Source organism: Uloborus diversus, chromosome 5 (genome assembly GCF_026930045.1).
Source record: "Uloborus diversus isolate 005 chromosome 5, Udiv.v.3.1, whole genome shotgun sequence".
Lineage (NCBI taxonomy): Eukaryota > Metazoa > Arthropoda > Arachnida > Araneae > Uloboridae > Uloborus > Uloborus diversus.
The window spans coordinates 179,356,311-179,372,332 of NC_072735.1; the positions used below are offsets into that span (position 1 = coordinate 179,356,311).

Here is a 16,022-nt window from a genome sequence, read left to right on the forward strand (position 1 = left end):
AGCGAAAAGGCAAGGAGCAAGTTACTTCTTCGTTAAGTTATTTACTTAGCCCAATTTATATAATATGTGCATATAAGTATACAAAGGGCAAATGTATGTTCAAACTGACAAACTAAAAAAATTCCTATCCTCTCTTACTCCATGATTAACAGACATTAAATTAACGTGACTAGGGGTGCAACCCCCCCCCTCCCCGTTTAAAAATTCCCTACTCTTGATTTTCTCCTGCAATAGAAACTGAGTATTTTCCGCATCGTTCCCTTGGTTTTTTTTTTTTGAAATGACGAGCCTGTCAGGTGCTTGTACACTCAAAACAGCCTTCATTAAAAAAAAAAAAAAAAAAAAAAAATCAAAACTATGACTTTTTAGTAAGTAAAAAAAAAAAAAACGTTTAATACAGAAAAAAGTTCATATAGCAGACGGATTAAGGAGAAAAAAAAAACGATAACACTTGTTTAAAATAGAAAAGAATTTTCCAAGTAATGTTTTTCATATGATACATGATAGAATTCTGAATAGATTAAAATTTGACAAACTCTTAATAAAACTCTATGTGAAACATAAAGTTAAATAACAATTCTTAATAAAACTATTTAATATATAAAGCTGAATAATTTTCTTGTAAATATACAGGCGTCTCTCGTATTCGTTCCGTGTAGTATCGAAATCGTGTTATACGAGACTTTTTCAAATTTATTAACATATTTTTTACACTAATTAATCATGTATATAGTAAAAATCATGTCAATATGTATCGTGTTGTATCGAAACCGTGTTATACAAGACTTAGAAATAATGTAAATCAAAGCATGTCTGTCGTGTTATATCGAAACCAAGTTTCATGAAAAACAAAGAAAAACCTCATTAGAGTTATCAAACGTTAACAGAATGTATTAAACAAAAAAGAAATGTCTTCCTTATTAGAAATAACTTTCGTGTTATATCAAAACCATGAAGTATTAAATTGAAGTTTCGTACTGTGTAATATCGAAACCGTGTTGTGCAAGTACCGTGTTATACGAGGGACGAATGTACTACAGTAAATTTGTTAAAATCGAACGTCAATTACATTGAATGTGTTATAAAATAAAACCTGCTAAGTGTGAAGCATATGCAAAATATAATGCTGTGGTTTTATTTTAATTTAGAAGCAAAATTACCCACTTATAATTGTAATGTGTGTTGTTTAAATGCTAACACTGAAAAACACAATTACAGCATATAACCAAATCCAGAATAAAACATTTTTTAAAATTACATGGTATGATAAATTGAAGAATGTCTCCACATGCTTTTCAGCACTTATTCAACATGGTGCGAATATTTTTAATGCTCTTGCTCAAATGTTCTTGACATTGAAATATGAATATAGCTTAAAATTACTCCTCTGTTAATTTGAAAGGATGATCTTTTTAAAATCTCCACGGAAAATACATGTCTAATGACTATCATGCTAAACTTGTTACCACACTACTATATTATTTTTACCATTAACTACTAATATAGTGCTTTTGTAAAAAACAAATTAAAGTACAAGAAAAATATATTTGACCCAAAGAAAGACAATCATTTTATCTTTTAACTATAGCTTTGAAATTTAATATTTAAATACATAATTTAAAAAACTATATGTCATTGCTTTGACGGGATTTTTGAAACATATCAATAACATAAAGCATATATACCACTACTATTATACACTTAAGTTTTGCTGATACCTTTTACTTAAAATGCAATGTTGATTTAATGCTCATTTTCTTTTGATTCCCCTCACTAGAATACTTTGCTTACTTTCTACTTTCCTCATACCCCTAATTTCTTACACCATAAAATTACACATAGTGATCTCCAAGTTTTAATGCCAGCATGCCAAAGAAGTTCTGTAAATGTTTTTCTTTTGACATTTATGAAACTTTTGCACCAGGAAAAACATTAGAGTACTGAGCTAACTACAGGAATAACTTAGAGAAGCATATTCATTCTTGGTATGATAACAGCAAGAATTTGTTTTAAAATAGAATAATACACAGATTTTTTTTAAGCCGGCTGTGTTACAATTCTAAGCAAAATAATTGTACCAGAAATAAAACATATCTGTGACCAAGTAAAAATGTTCAAACCAAACTTTTTATCTCGAGGAAAATTAGCCTAAAAAATGTTAGCATTTATAAAGAGGGTTTTAGTCAAATTAAGTGACAACATCCCTTTATGTTAATTCTGTAAATGCTTTTTATTACATCAGACACAAGAATCATATATTTAGACTACACTATATGACTGATGTTGAATGCACTTGAATTTTAACAAGTCGGTTTTAAAGCGTTATTGCAAGCAAAATTAGTACTTCACAGCAGACTTTAATAAAGTAACTGTTGTGCAAGTTCTAAATTCAACTAGTGTGCTTTAAGTTTCTATAACCTCATCCATCTTCTCATTATTCAGGATCAAACAATTGACATCTTGGTAAACTAACATGGAACCCTTCTGAAAAATGGATACATTAATAAACAAAAAATATATTCATAATTCACAATACAAATTGAACATTCAACTTTGGGCCACATTGAAATAATTATTTTTATACTTATATTTACAGGAAGTTTGTGCATCAGATGAACTTAAAACTGATTTCTGGCTGCAAAGCATAGACCCACCATTTCAAAGATTCTATTGGTTGTTCTTACTCATTGAAAGGTCCAGTTAAAGCATTATTACCAACAAAATTAGGACTTTGCAGCAGACTTTAATAAAGTAACTGTCATGCAAGGTCTAAATTCAACTAGTGTCATGCTTTAAGTTTCCATGAAATCATTCATCTTCTCGCTATTCAGGATCAAACAATTGCCATCTTGGTAAACTAACATGGAGGAACCCTTTTGAAAAATATACAATAAGCAAAAAATGTATTCATAATTCACAATACAAATTGAACATTCAACTTTGGGCACATTGAAATAATTATTTTTATACTTATCCCACAGGAAGTTTGTGCATCAGATGAACTTAATACTGATTTCTGACTGCAAAGCATAGACCCACTATTTCAAAGATTCTATTGGTTGTTCTTACTCATTGAAAGGTCCAGTTAAAGCATTATTACCAGCAAAATTAAGACTTTGCAGCAGACTTTAGTAAAGTAACTGTCATGCAAAGTCTAAATTCAACTAGTGTCGTGCTTTAAGTTTCCATGAAATAATCCATCTTCTTGCTATTCAGGCCATCTTGGTAAACTAACATGGAGGAACCCTTCTGAAAAATATACAATAAGCAAAAAATTTATTCATAATTCACAATACAAATTGAACATTCAACTTTGGGTACATTGAAATATTTTTATACTTATCCCACAGGAAGTTTGTGCATCAGATGAACTTAATACCGATTTCTGACTGCAAAGCATAGACCCACTATTTCAAAGATTCTATTGGTTGTTCTTACTCATTGAAAGGTCCAGTTAAAGCATTATTACCAGCAAAATTAGGACTTTGTAGCAGACTTTAATAAAGTAACTGTCATGCAAGGTCTAAATTCAATTAGTGTCATGCTTTAAGTTTCCATGAAATCATCCATCTTCTCGCTATTCAGGATCAAACAATTGCCATCTTGGTAAACTAACATGGAGGAACCCTTCTGAAAAATATACAATAAGCAAAAAATGTATTCATAATTCACAATACAAATTGAACATTCAACTTTGGGCACATTGAAATAATTATTTTTATACTTATCCCACAGGAAGTTTGTGCATCAGATGAACTTAATACTGATTTCTGACTGCAAAGCATAGACCCACCATTTCAAAGATTCTAATGGTTGTTCTTGTTCATTAAAAGGTCCAGTTAAAGCATTATTACCAGCAAAATTAAGACTTTGCAGCAGACTTTAATAAAGTAACTGTCATGCAAGGTCTAAATTCAACTAGTGTCATGCTTTAAGTTTCCATGAAATAATCCATCTTCTTGCTATTCAGGCCATCTTGGTAAACTAACATGGAGGAACCCTTCTGAAAAATATACAATAAGCAAAAAATTTATTCATAATTCACAATACAAATTGAACATTCAACTTTGGGTACATTGAAATATTTTTATACTTATCCCACAGGAAGTTTGTGCATCAGATGAACTTAATACTGATTTCTGACTGCAAAGCATAGACCCACTATTTCAAAGATTCTATTGGTTGTTCTTACTCATTGAAAGGTCCAGTTAAAGCATTATTACCAGCAAAATTAGGACTTTGTAGCAGACTTTAATAAAGTAACTGTCATGCAAGGTCTAAATTCAATTAGTGTCATGCTTTAAGTTTCCATGAAATCATCCATCTTCTCGCTATTCAGGATCAAACAATTGCCATCTTGGTAAACTAACATGGAGGAACCCTTCTGAAAAATATACAATAAGCAAAAAATGTATTCATAATTCACAATACAAATTGAACATTCAACTTTGGGCACATTGAAATAATTATTTTTATACTTATCCCACAGGAAGTTTGTGCATCAGATGAACTTAATACTGATTTCTGACTGCAAAGCATAGACCCACTATTTCAAAGATTCTATTGGTTGTTCTTACTCATTGAAAGGTCCAGTTAAAGCATTATTACCAGCAAAATTAAGACTTTGCAGCAGACTTTAGTAAAGTAACTGTCATGCAAAGTCTAAATTCAACTAGTGTCGTGCTTTAAGTTTCCATGAAATAATCCATCTTCTTGCTATTCAGGCCATCTTGGTAAACTAACATGGAGGAACCCTTCTGAAAAATATACAATAAGCAAAAAATTTATTCATAATTCACAATACAAATTGAACATTCAACTTTGGGTACATTGAAATATTTTTATACTTATCCCACAGGAAGTTTGTGCATCAGATGAACTTAATACTGATTTCTGACTGCAAAGCATAGACCCACTATTTCAAAGATTCTATTGGTTGTTCTTACTCATTGAAAGGTCCAGTTAAAGCATTATTACCAGCAAAATTAGGACTTTGTAGCAGACTTTAATAAAGTAACTGTCATGCAAGGTCTAAATTCAATTAGTGTCATGCTTTAAGTTTCCATGAAATCATCCATCTTCTCGCTATTCAGGATCAAACAATTGCCATCTTGGTAAACTAACATGGAGGAACCCTTCTGAAAAATATACAATAAGCAAAAAATGTATTCATAATTCACAATACAAATTGAACATTCAACTTTGGGCACATTGAAATAATTATTTTTATACTTATCCCACAGGAAGTTTGTGCATCAGATGAACTTAATACTGATTTCTGACTGCAAAGCATAGACCCACCATTTCAAAGATTCTAATGGTTGTTCTTGTTCATTAAAAGGTCCAGTTAAAGCATTATTACCAGCAAAATTAAGACTTTGCAGCAGACTTTAATAAAGTAACTGTCATGCAAGGTCTAAATTCAACTAGTGTCATGCTTTAAGTTTCCATGAAATCATCCATCTTCTCGCTATTCAGGATCAAACAATTGCCATCTTGGTAAACTAACATGGAGGAACCCTTTTGAAAAATATACAATAAGCAAAAAATGTATTCATAATTCACAATACAAATTGAACATTCAACTTTGGGCACATTGAAATAATTATTTTTATACTTATCCCACAGGAAGTTTGTGCATCAGATGAACTTAATACTGATTTCTGACTGCAAAGCATAGACCCACCATTTCAAAGATTCTAATGGTTGTTCTTGTTCATTGAAAGGTCCAGTTAAAGCATTATTGCCAGCAAAATTAAGACTTTGCAGCAGACTTTAGTAAAGTAACTGTCATGCAAAGTCTAAATTCAACTAGTGTCGTGCTTTAAGTTTCCATGAAATAATCCATCTTCTTGCTATTCAGGCCATCTTGGTAAACTAACATGGAGGAACCCTTCTGAAAAATATACAATAAGCAAAAAATGTATTCATAATTCACAATACAAATTGAACATTTAACTTTGGGTACATTGAAATATTTTTATACTTATCCCACAGGAAGTTTGTGCATCAGATGAACTTAATACTGATTTCTGACTGCAAAGCATAGACCCACTATTTAAAAGATTCTATTGGTTGTTCTTACTCATTGAAAGGTCCAGTTAAAGCATTATTACCAGCAAAATTAGGACTTTGCAGCAGACTTTAATAAAGTAACTGTCATGCAAGGTCTAAATTCAATTAGTGTCATGCTTTAAGTTTCCATGAAATCATCCATCTTCTCGCTATTCAGGATCAAACAATTGCCATCTTGGTAAACTAACATGGAGGAACCCTTCTGAAAAATATACAATAAGCAAAAAATGTATTCATAATTCACAATACAAATTGAACATTCAAAGATTTCAATCATTGCTCTAACAATGACTGCTCACTGAAAGGTGAACTTATACTTCAGGTTCTATTGACAAATGTACCAGGTGCCCTACTAATTTAATAGAATAGTGTTTCATGCTTAAATAATTTAGCTCTTAGCAAACTACAAAAATCTTTCATTTGTTGCTAGACAAAGTTAAAGTTCAGTAGAGATTAAAAATCTGGCATATAATTTTAAGTAATGAATTAAACAGCTAAATAGTTTAATTATGTAAGGATTAGGAAATAAGTATTAGGAAATAAGTATTTTACTCATGATAAACACCTATTTGTTACACATCTATAATGCTGAATAAGAATAATACCTAAAATGCATGAATTTTGAGAGTAAATTAAACAGCATACTGATTTCTGACACCAAGAATATGAAAATTAATAAATGTTCATTTTTGGCACAAGAATGAACTAAATATTCTCCCTATTAGCTAAGGAAGGCTAATAGGGAGAATATTCAACAAGAAGAAAAGATATGATGGTTGAAGGGAAGGGGACTTAACAGGAAGAACCTTTACAGAGTTAATTTTTGAAGGAAATATTTTGCCGGGAAATTGAACAGTTAAAGGGCTATTCCACGGAAAACAGTAATTTTTTCCCACACGTGACGCTTCGTATATTTCATAAAAAATAATAATTTAAAGGATAATGAACAAAATTTTGTTGCTTAAGACATCAGAAACGCATGTGTGACTTCTTTAGCCAAAACTTTCTTCAAAAATTATTTCTTTTTTATGAAATACAGAAACCGTCACGTGTGGGACAAAATGACCATTTTCAATGGAATAGGCATAGACATATTTTTTTTTCAATGGTTTAAGTAATTATTTCTAAACTTATGAGATATGTTTCCTTTACATTGGAACCATAGCTTTCAAAATCTGCAATTTGTTTCGTCATTGCTGTATTAATAGAGCAAAAATATTAGCTTATCCACAAGCAAGTTACCAGAGGTTGACTTTAGATGTGACGCATGTAAATAAATTTTAATTTAAATAACAAAATTGTTTCAGAAGTATCTTTGTATCAAATTTAAAGATTAAAAAAATTGCTTACCCCAGTTTCATTAAAATATTAAGAGATATGACGAAATGTTAAATAAATTTAAGCGTATTTTTGTCCCACATGTGACGGAGGAATGGCCCTAAATAGTTTCAACTATGCAACAGGAAAAGAAAATAAATGTCAGAATGAAGTCATTTGATGCTCAACTACACAGGAGACAGAAAGAATCCTTACTTGACTTGATATCTGAAAGAAAGTTAATTTTGGCAGAAAATTAAATTTCAAATTTGCTACTAAATATTCCTAATTGTTCAAGGAACAAAAATGCTTTACAGTACAATTTTTAATAGCGTTCATTAGAAACACATCTTTGCACGCTAATGGCTAACAGAAGGAATCTGCCCTTAAGAATAGATGACAGGAATAAATTTAATTCTGGCAGTAATTAAATTAATTATACATCAAAATGGTTTTACTAAATGAAGGAAACTAAACAATTTCCTCACGATGACAGATTTCTAGTTGACGCAGATCTACGCACGCTAAAGGCTGACTGGAACAATTCTGACAAAAGTCAACACGTCTGAGAAAAATGATTGTTAATTTTTGATAATTAAGCAACTCAGTAGCTTTAATTATGCAAGGAAAAGGAAACACCTAAATGTTTCACAAAGGATAAACGTTTAATGATGTGAATACATGCACGCTTACAGGAAGAATCCTTAAGGACGTCTTAAAGAAATGTACGTTAATTTAGGCGGGAAATTAAAAGAAGCCTAATAGTTTCGATTATTCAAGGGGGGGGGGGAATCAAAAATCTCAAGCACACGAGAAACGTTTATTTAATGCACACCTATGCAAGCTAACGTCTAACAACAATTCCCATATTATATATCTGAAAGACGTCTAATTATGGCATAAATAAATATAAATTTTGTCCAGATAGAAAGTACAGATGCACAGAATGATAATCTAGAAAAAAAAGATAAGGCCTAGCCATAATAAATCTTAATACATGCTTTTAATTTCATGACCGTTGTACTGTCCAACCACAGATTGCATGGAATTTTCAAACGTCCAGATCAACGAATCTATGTGAATAAAGGGGAAAAGTAAAAATTTGATGCGCGCATTCCGCTCATTTGAATGAGACTCTGCTTCTGCAAAAGCTGACATCGGTAAAAAATAATAAATTTATCCATTTCCGGCTGTAAAACGGTGTTTGTCATTCCATACAATCCGTGGTCAGACAGTAAGCATAAGTAAAGGAACATGCTCTTTTTCAAAGTAAAAATACCAAAAAGATACAACTTAATACAGTCACATCCAAGAAAATGTTTCACTTACTTTCATGCATATTTAATTGTAAAAATCTCATCATAATAAATACATTAACACATTACTACATTCTTCAAGCCATTTTTTAAACCACGCACGAGGTACTACAGGAAGAATCCTTGTCGCCAAGTCTTAGAATGATATCATTTAGCGCCAAAATATAGGGTTGCCTCCCGTTTATCTGTCAGGATCGTTCCTGCATTGACCGATTTCCCTGCTCTTTCGGCCGCCGAGCTTCTGAAAACAAAAGAACGTGGTGGTGTAAAATAATTCCACCTGCTGAAAATTTTTCCTACAGTAAATGTTTTTATATTTGCTTTAGGGTATTTTTAGTTTTTAAAGGATAAGTTATTCTTTCAGGCAAACAGTGCTCACCCTTGCTATTTTATTGTACAGTATGAATAATGTAGACTTATTTCAGAAGATATACGGCGACATCTTTACTACAAGGAATAATGAGAGGTAGTTCTTATTAAAATTGAAATATTTTGGTATAGATACCTTTAAGACGTTTTAACTACAGGAGACCCTTTTAATCTGGACCGTATTAAACCGGACTTTGTTTATTTCCGCATAGTCATTTGATATACATACTGTATTTTAATAAAAGGCGAGTTAGCGCAGCAATGTATTTTTTAATTTTCTCTTTTACAGATTTGTATTTCATTCTATTTTGTTTACTTACTTTGGTTCAATTTATAGGTTTTTTTTTTCTTTTTTGTTTTGTTTTGTTTAATCTACTCTTTCATTAATTCGAACAACCCAGATTCCCTAACTAATCCAGATTAATGAGATTCTACTAGAAGAATTGATTTTTTTCCATCCAATCTTTCTTCTTTGATTTATATCTTGTTAGAAATTTCTTCATCACCTGGACGCATAATAACTTAGACTTCTATATTGTATCGAGTCAGAATTGTGAAAGTTTTAGAGCAACCTTTATTACAGCAGCAGGATTTTTTTCTTTCAAAAAAAAAATCTGAAAATTCGTGTTGTTCGCCTATTTAACCATATTTGTTTAACTTACAGGTTTTCACAGTCTAGAAGTGCTCAATCCTCTAAAAATGTTCCTTATGAAGAGGAAGGGAATTTTAAAATATGTAAAAGTAAGTAAATTGTAGCATAAATACATCACCAAAACATCTTTGAAAAATTGTAATTTTTAAGCTTTAACCGTCTGAAAATGGAAATAACAAATGCATGATTTATGCAAGATTTTGAAACTGTTAGAGATAATGCCAACCAGTGTCGTAGCCAAGGTGTGGATAGGGGTCATAAATTCTAGGAACAAACACACAGCAAAGACCTGAAATTGTGATTTTTGGCCTTTAATTTTGAAAGATTTCGTATGATCCCCCCCCCCCTGAAGAATTTCTGACTACGCCATTGATGCCAAAACAAGAAATTATGTCATAAGATGTTTCAATAAAGGGGCATTTCACGGTATTTGTGACATAGGGGATCTGTAACAAAACTTGTTAAAAGGTTAAAATTTATATATATATTGAAAAAGCACATTCCAAAGGACATGAATGTCGTATTTTTTTCTTTATTTACTTCATATTTTCTATGTAATCGCAATCAAAACATAAAAAATACAACTTTTATCGTTACGGACTCGACATTGAATTTTTCTTCAATAGTGACTTGAACTCAATTTCAAGCCAAAACTGGTATTTGGGACAAATAAAGTAAAGGATTATCTCTAATACGTATAGTAATTTTAATCAAAAAGTGCATTTGTTAAAAAATTATGAGTTGTGAAAATGGTGATCGTAGAGTCCGTAACAATAATTAGAAGAAAAATTTTGTTAAAATTTTTATTTATGCATTTTATATCACTAAATTGAATATTTTCTAATTTCACCTATGGTGTTACAATATTCTGAAATATGTTTCATGATTATTTAAATTCAGTATTTTTTATTAATTTTCTAAATTTAGTTACGGACTCTACAAAACGTTACGGACTCGACATTTGGGAACTGTTTCAACACAGCTCTTTCTTTACCAAAATGTTTGAACAGCCTGCACAGAAAAAAAAGGAATAAAAGTAGCCCTTTAAAGGGAATTACAACTTATACTTAAAAAAAAAAAACTTTCAGAAGAATTTTGACTGCACAAGTGTACAGGGGGAGTCAAGGCACATTGCTCTGGATCTCTACTTTCTTCTCTTTTTTTATCTTATTATAAAATTCAATTAGTAGTTTTATTTTCTACCATGAGTTACATTAAATATTTCTCGTCATCCCAGACATTAAATATTTCCCATCATCCCAGACAATTTTCAATTCATTAACTTTTTTCACATTAATATTTTAACAGAACTTTGTGAAGTGAACCAACCTGCCACAGTCCTGCAGGGTTGGCCGGATTGGATCCAATTGGGTTGAACCCAGTGGGTTTTTTTGAAAAAACCCATTTAAAAAAAACCCATTATTTAGCCCACTTTTGGGTTTTTTTTAAATTTTCTGAGAAGTTTTTAAAAATTAATTAATTCAAATACTTTCACAATTTAAACTTCTTTTTTATTTGTTCTTCACCACAGACAATAGATATAAAAAATGAATTTTGAACTTTAATAGTATTTCTTAACTCTTAACAGCACTAAAAAAACACTTCAAAGATTAACAAAATGAAATACAATAAAGTAAAATGCAAAAAAATGTAGTAATTACAAACAATAGATTTTATCACTCGAGAAGTAACTCTGCCTTAACTGTTGATAATCATGGAAACTAAAAAAATCAGAAACTTCGCCATTCTTGGGTTTTGTTGTCTTTTTTACTTTTCTTCAGAAAACGTTGAATTTTCCAGCTTTTTTTACCCCAAGACAATTTTTGTGCTTTGTTCATATAGTTACGATACAATATGCTACTACCCCACATTTTCCCTAAAAAAGACAAAAAAACCCACATTTCTTTTAAAAAACCCAGCTTTAGTTGGGTTTTTTTTGGGTTTTATTGAAAAAAGCCCAAAAAACCCTGGGTCCATGGGCTTTTTTTTAAAAAACCCGGGTTTTTGCCAACCCTGCAGTCCTGGGGTCCCCACATTACAAAAACAACTTCTCATACTATTTTAATAATAAAATATTAACCAACATTTGTACCAAACAAATGCTGTTTTGTGATTAGAATCAAAAACCGAAGTTTAAAGATCAATATAATTAAAATTGACCAACATCTACTGTTACATTTTTTTCAAGAATCAGCACAATTTGTGTTTTTAGCAACTTTACTATTGCTATTACTAGAGTATTGCTTTTTTAATTATTTTAAAAGTTTTTGTGGGTTTTCTAAAAGTAAACCAACATACCCCAAGTTCTTGGTCTAAAAAAAGTTGTCCTGATTTTTTTTCTTTACAACGAAAAATAAACTGCTTATACTAAAAGAAAACTAAATGAAAAAGAAGAATGAACTAAAAGAACTAATTTTAGAAGAGGAATTCAATTTATTGCTTCATTCTTCATCAAAACCATTTTAAAAAATAAAACTTCTTAGTAGAGACGTACCGAGTACTCGGTACTCGGCCAATTTGCCGAGTACTCGGCATTCGGCCAAATTCTGATCAGATACTCGGCCAATACTGAGTAGTTGCAAAAAATTGAATATTGTCCAAGACAGATACTAAAATTTATAAATAAAAAAAAAAAAAAAGAGCAAGCATTATATGCAATCATTTACAATTAAAATTTATAAGTCAAATTTAAATTTTGAGAAAAATGAAGTTTGTAATGCTTCAATGGAATAAATCTTTATTTTAATGTCCCCAAAGTTAATAAAACTTATTTATTAAAAATTATGCAAAAAAGGTTATAGAAAATATGGAATTTTTATATTAAAAATGGATTTTTGCTACAAACAAAAATTAGTTATAAAAAATATAAAAATACCTTTGCTTAAAAAATAAAAGGAAATAAAACAACGTTAAAAGCACAGTGCAGGAACACTGCAGACACGTGTTCTGCCATTATAAGAAATTTCTTTTTCAATGCACAAAATGGGAGCTCGTGGATTTAAAGGCATCCGACAAAAGTCGGATTTTTTTGTCGTATGTCTTTACATTCTTTAGCTCACATGTTATGCACTAAAAAAGACGTTCCTTGTAATGGGGGGGTCAGAAACACATGTCTGCAGTGTCCCTGCACAGTTGTTTTATCTGCTTTTAAAAATTATTTCTGTTTGGCGGAGTAGAACTATAATTGATTGGTATACCGTGAAACCCCTCCTAACGGACACCCCTCTTATGCAGACAATTTTTAATTTCCCAGTTCCAATGCAAATTACATTATTAAACCCCTGTCCTGCAGACACCTCTCTATTGCGGACAAAAAAAAAATTGTTTTGTTAGTGTCCGCATTAGAGGGATTTCACTGTAATTTGTTTTAATTCCAACTTGATTAATCATACCTTTTATTTATTTATTTTTAATCTTAAAAATAATTTTTTTGTAAAATTTTTGACACAAACAAAATTGTTTATATAATGCGTAATTAAATTTCAGTAGGATTTAGTTTTAAAAAGTATTATATGGACAAGGAGGCCTACACTACTGTTCCAATAAGTTCAAAATTCATCACATGTGTGTCGATGGTTCTTTTTAAAACATAATTGGTACTTGGTAACTCGGTCGAGTACTCGGTACTCGCCCGAGTAGTGAAAGGCCGAGTACTCAGCTACTCGGCCAAAGTGCTACTCGGTATGTCTCTACTGCTTGGTTATGAATGTTAATCAATCAAAAATAGCTCTGCCAAAATAACAGTTTCTGAAATTTGTTCAAAATAACTGTACCATATGATTTCATTATAGGAATTGGTAGAACCATAGCTGCTACTTTTTGTTGGTCGTAAATTAAAAAAAAAATATATATATATATTAAAATTATCAAGGGCGGTCTAACGAGCTCCAATTTCTCCTATTATCTTATGGGATGTTGACTGATCTGGTGGTCCCGAATTTCAGTATATTTTCAGTGTGACATTTGAAAAATTCTTAGTGTTATATAGTACAAAAAAAAAATCATTTTCACAATAAAATAAAGGAACAAAGTAAGGCACGTCAGATGTCATTCAGTACATTAATATTAGGGCCATTAAATGAAAAAAACGGATCTTTTGTGCAATACTTGACTGATCATACATTTAATTAATTAAATGCAAGTATTTAAACCGGAAATGAACAAAATTTTGTTGCTAAAAAGTATATGTGATTCCTGAAGCAAAAAACTTTGCATTTTTTAATTGAATAAGCAGCAAATTTAACTTACCTTTAAAACTGCAATTTAAAAAGTTTTGGCTTAAAATGATCTTTTCCCTAACATGTCCCGCCCCCTTAAAATTTATCCAGAAATTTCGATTTACCGATGATGGTCTGGTATTGATCGCATCAGATAACCAAGGTTCTACTATAAAAGTTAAATTGCTAGTAAAATTTGAATTAAAACCTGTCATTTCTAAAACAAATTCAAGACTGAAGAAATCAACATACCTCTTGGTCTGTTCTAACAGGAGGCCACCTTCAATCTGGTAACCTGCCCCCTAAGAGCTTGGGTGCACCTCCCCAAAATACCCCACAGACTCCCCCGTCCCCGCAATATCAAGAACCTCCCCCTAAGAAGAAATAAGAAAAATACCCCTCTGCACACCCCCTTAAAAAACTTCAATGGCACAGTCTGCGGCATGACCCCTTTCTAGGGGGACACCCCTCACATATATGATGAAGAAATTGCCATAATAGTTGATTCTATCATTGAAACTATTGAACAATGAGGTAGTATTGTTGTTGTTTAGATTCTATAAGCAATAATTCAAACAATACTCAAATGTGACAAATATGTAGAGTCTGTAACATGTTCATAAACATGCAGTTCTTTCGTAAATAATTCCTTAAAAAATACTTTTTACCTTTTTAAAAATAATTTTATTGCTTAAATGTATTATAGATAAACTGAGACATAGTAGAAAACCTTCATTAGGTAAGAATAGTTATTACTTTCACAGAAAATTTGAAGATAGTGTAAGCAAAAATTTCCACGTCTTTTGAGTGTGGAGTCCGTAACATGCTATATATCTTCCTATATCTTTAGAAATTCAACATAAATCTAAACTTTTTTCAATGCAATGACATAAGTACACATAGGACTAATCATTTACAAAAAGTTTAACTTTACTCTTTGCACTAATCATGAGTAGGAGGCTAAAACATCCTTCTGAAGTGTAGAGTCCGTAACAGCCAAATGCTGTGAAATGCCCCTAAAATTAAATATATGACATCTATGTGATTGAGTAACATGGAAATACAATGGAAATACAGCAAGAAATGGCAAAAAAAAAAAAAAAAATAAAGATTCAGGTTGTACTTTATTTACGTAGTTTTTATATTCCAATTAACATTTTCGTGCAAAGCATTTTTGATCTTTTTCAGTTTCACTTAATTATGTCTTTGAAAACTAATAATTTAATTAATAAACATTTTATTTGCAACTTATTCTCTTTGTTTTCACTATGTTTAGGTGCTAAATTACCAAATTCTGATGTCAATCTGGTACCAGTGACTCAAATTCGTATCCTTTTGCACAAAAGATTTAATGGTTAGAATTCTATGGATGAAAATGTGTAGTTTTTATGATTTTAGTTTAAGTTTTGGCTTAATTTTAAAAACACTTCATTATTGATAAAAAGTGCTTTTTTTTGTCAGGTACCTGGGCACCCCTGGATATCAGAAAAATTAAAGCCTATCATAATGATATGGGAGAGTGAGTAAGGTGACCACCTGTCCCGTGTTCAGGCAGCCTGTCCCATTGTCCCCGCACATTGTGTCTAAATGTAGAAATATCCCATTTTTTGAAAGTTCACAACCGACTCTAACTGAGACAGGGTTGCCACGCACCTGGAAAATATAAAAAACCTGGAATTGTCAGGAACAGTGGCGGATGGGACAGCATGAACCAGCCCTGGCATTTACAGGCCAGCCGACCCCTTAAATCAGAAGTCCTATACAGTTGCCTCAGAACACAGCACTGATTACAGGAATACCACTTTGAAGCGACGATATATATGCACACGTTTGTTAAGAAAGAAGGAAATTTATTGGAAAGGTTACAGCCTTTACGTTAAACTTGCGTCGCCTAGTTTAAATTCTTTAAGATATTATCTAGTTAATGATGGACTATATTAATATTTGTAAAATTCAAAAAAATTTCAAAGCTTCGTATTTTTCCAAATGGCCCCCTCCGAGAATTCTGTCTAGATCCGCCCCTGCAACTGAGGCTTGTTCAAATTAACTGGTGAATATAACCTCAAAAGATATAAA

At 31.3% G+C, this 16,022-nt stretch overlaps 1 protein-coding gene across 1 annotated transcript in view; it reads left to right on the forward strand.

The window, feature by feature from the left end:
* Positions 1-9,109: 9,109 nt before the first annotated feature.
* Positions 9,110-16,022, forward strand: part of LOC129223311 (probable ATP-dependent DNA helicase HFM1) — a 120,561-nt gene continuing 113,648 nt past the window's right edge. Inside the window, exons 1-3 of the mRNA XM_054857877.1 lie at positions 9,110-9,174; positions 9,742-9,818; positions 15,223-15,273. Coding sequence (XP_054713852.1) covers positions 9,110-9,174; positions 9,742-9,818; positions 15,223-15,273 — 193 coding nt within the window. The remainder of the gene's footprint in view (positions 9,175-9,741; positions 9,819-15,222; positions 15,274-16,022) is intronic.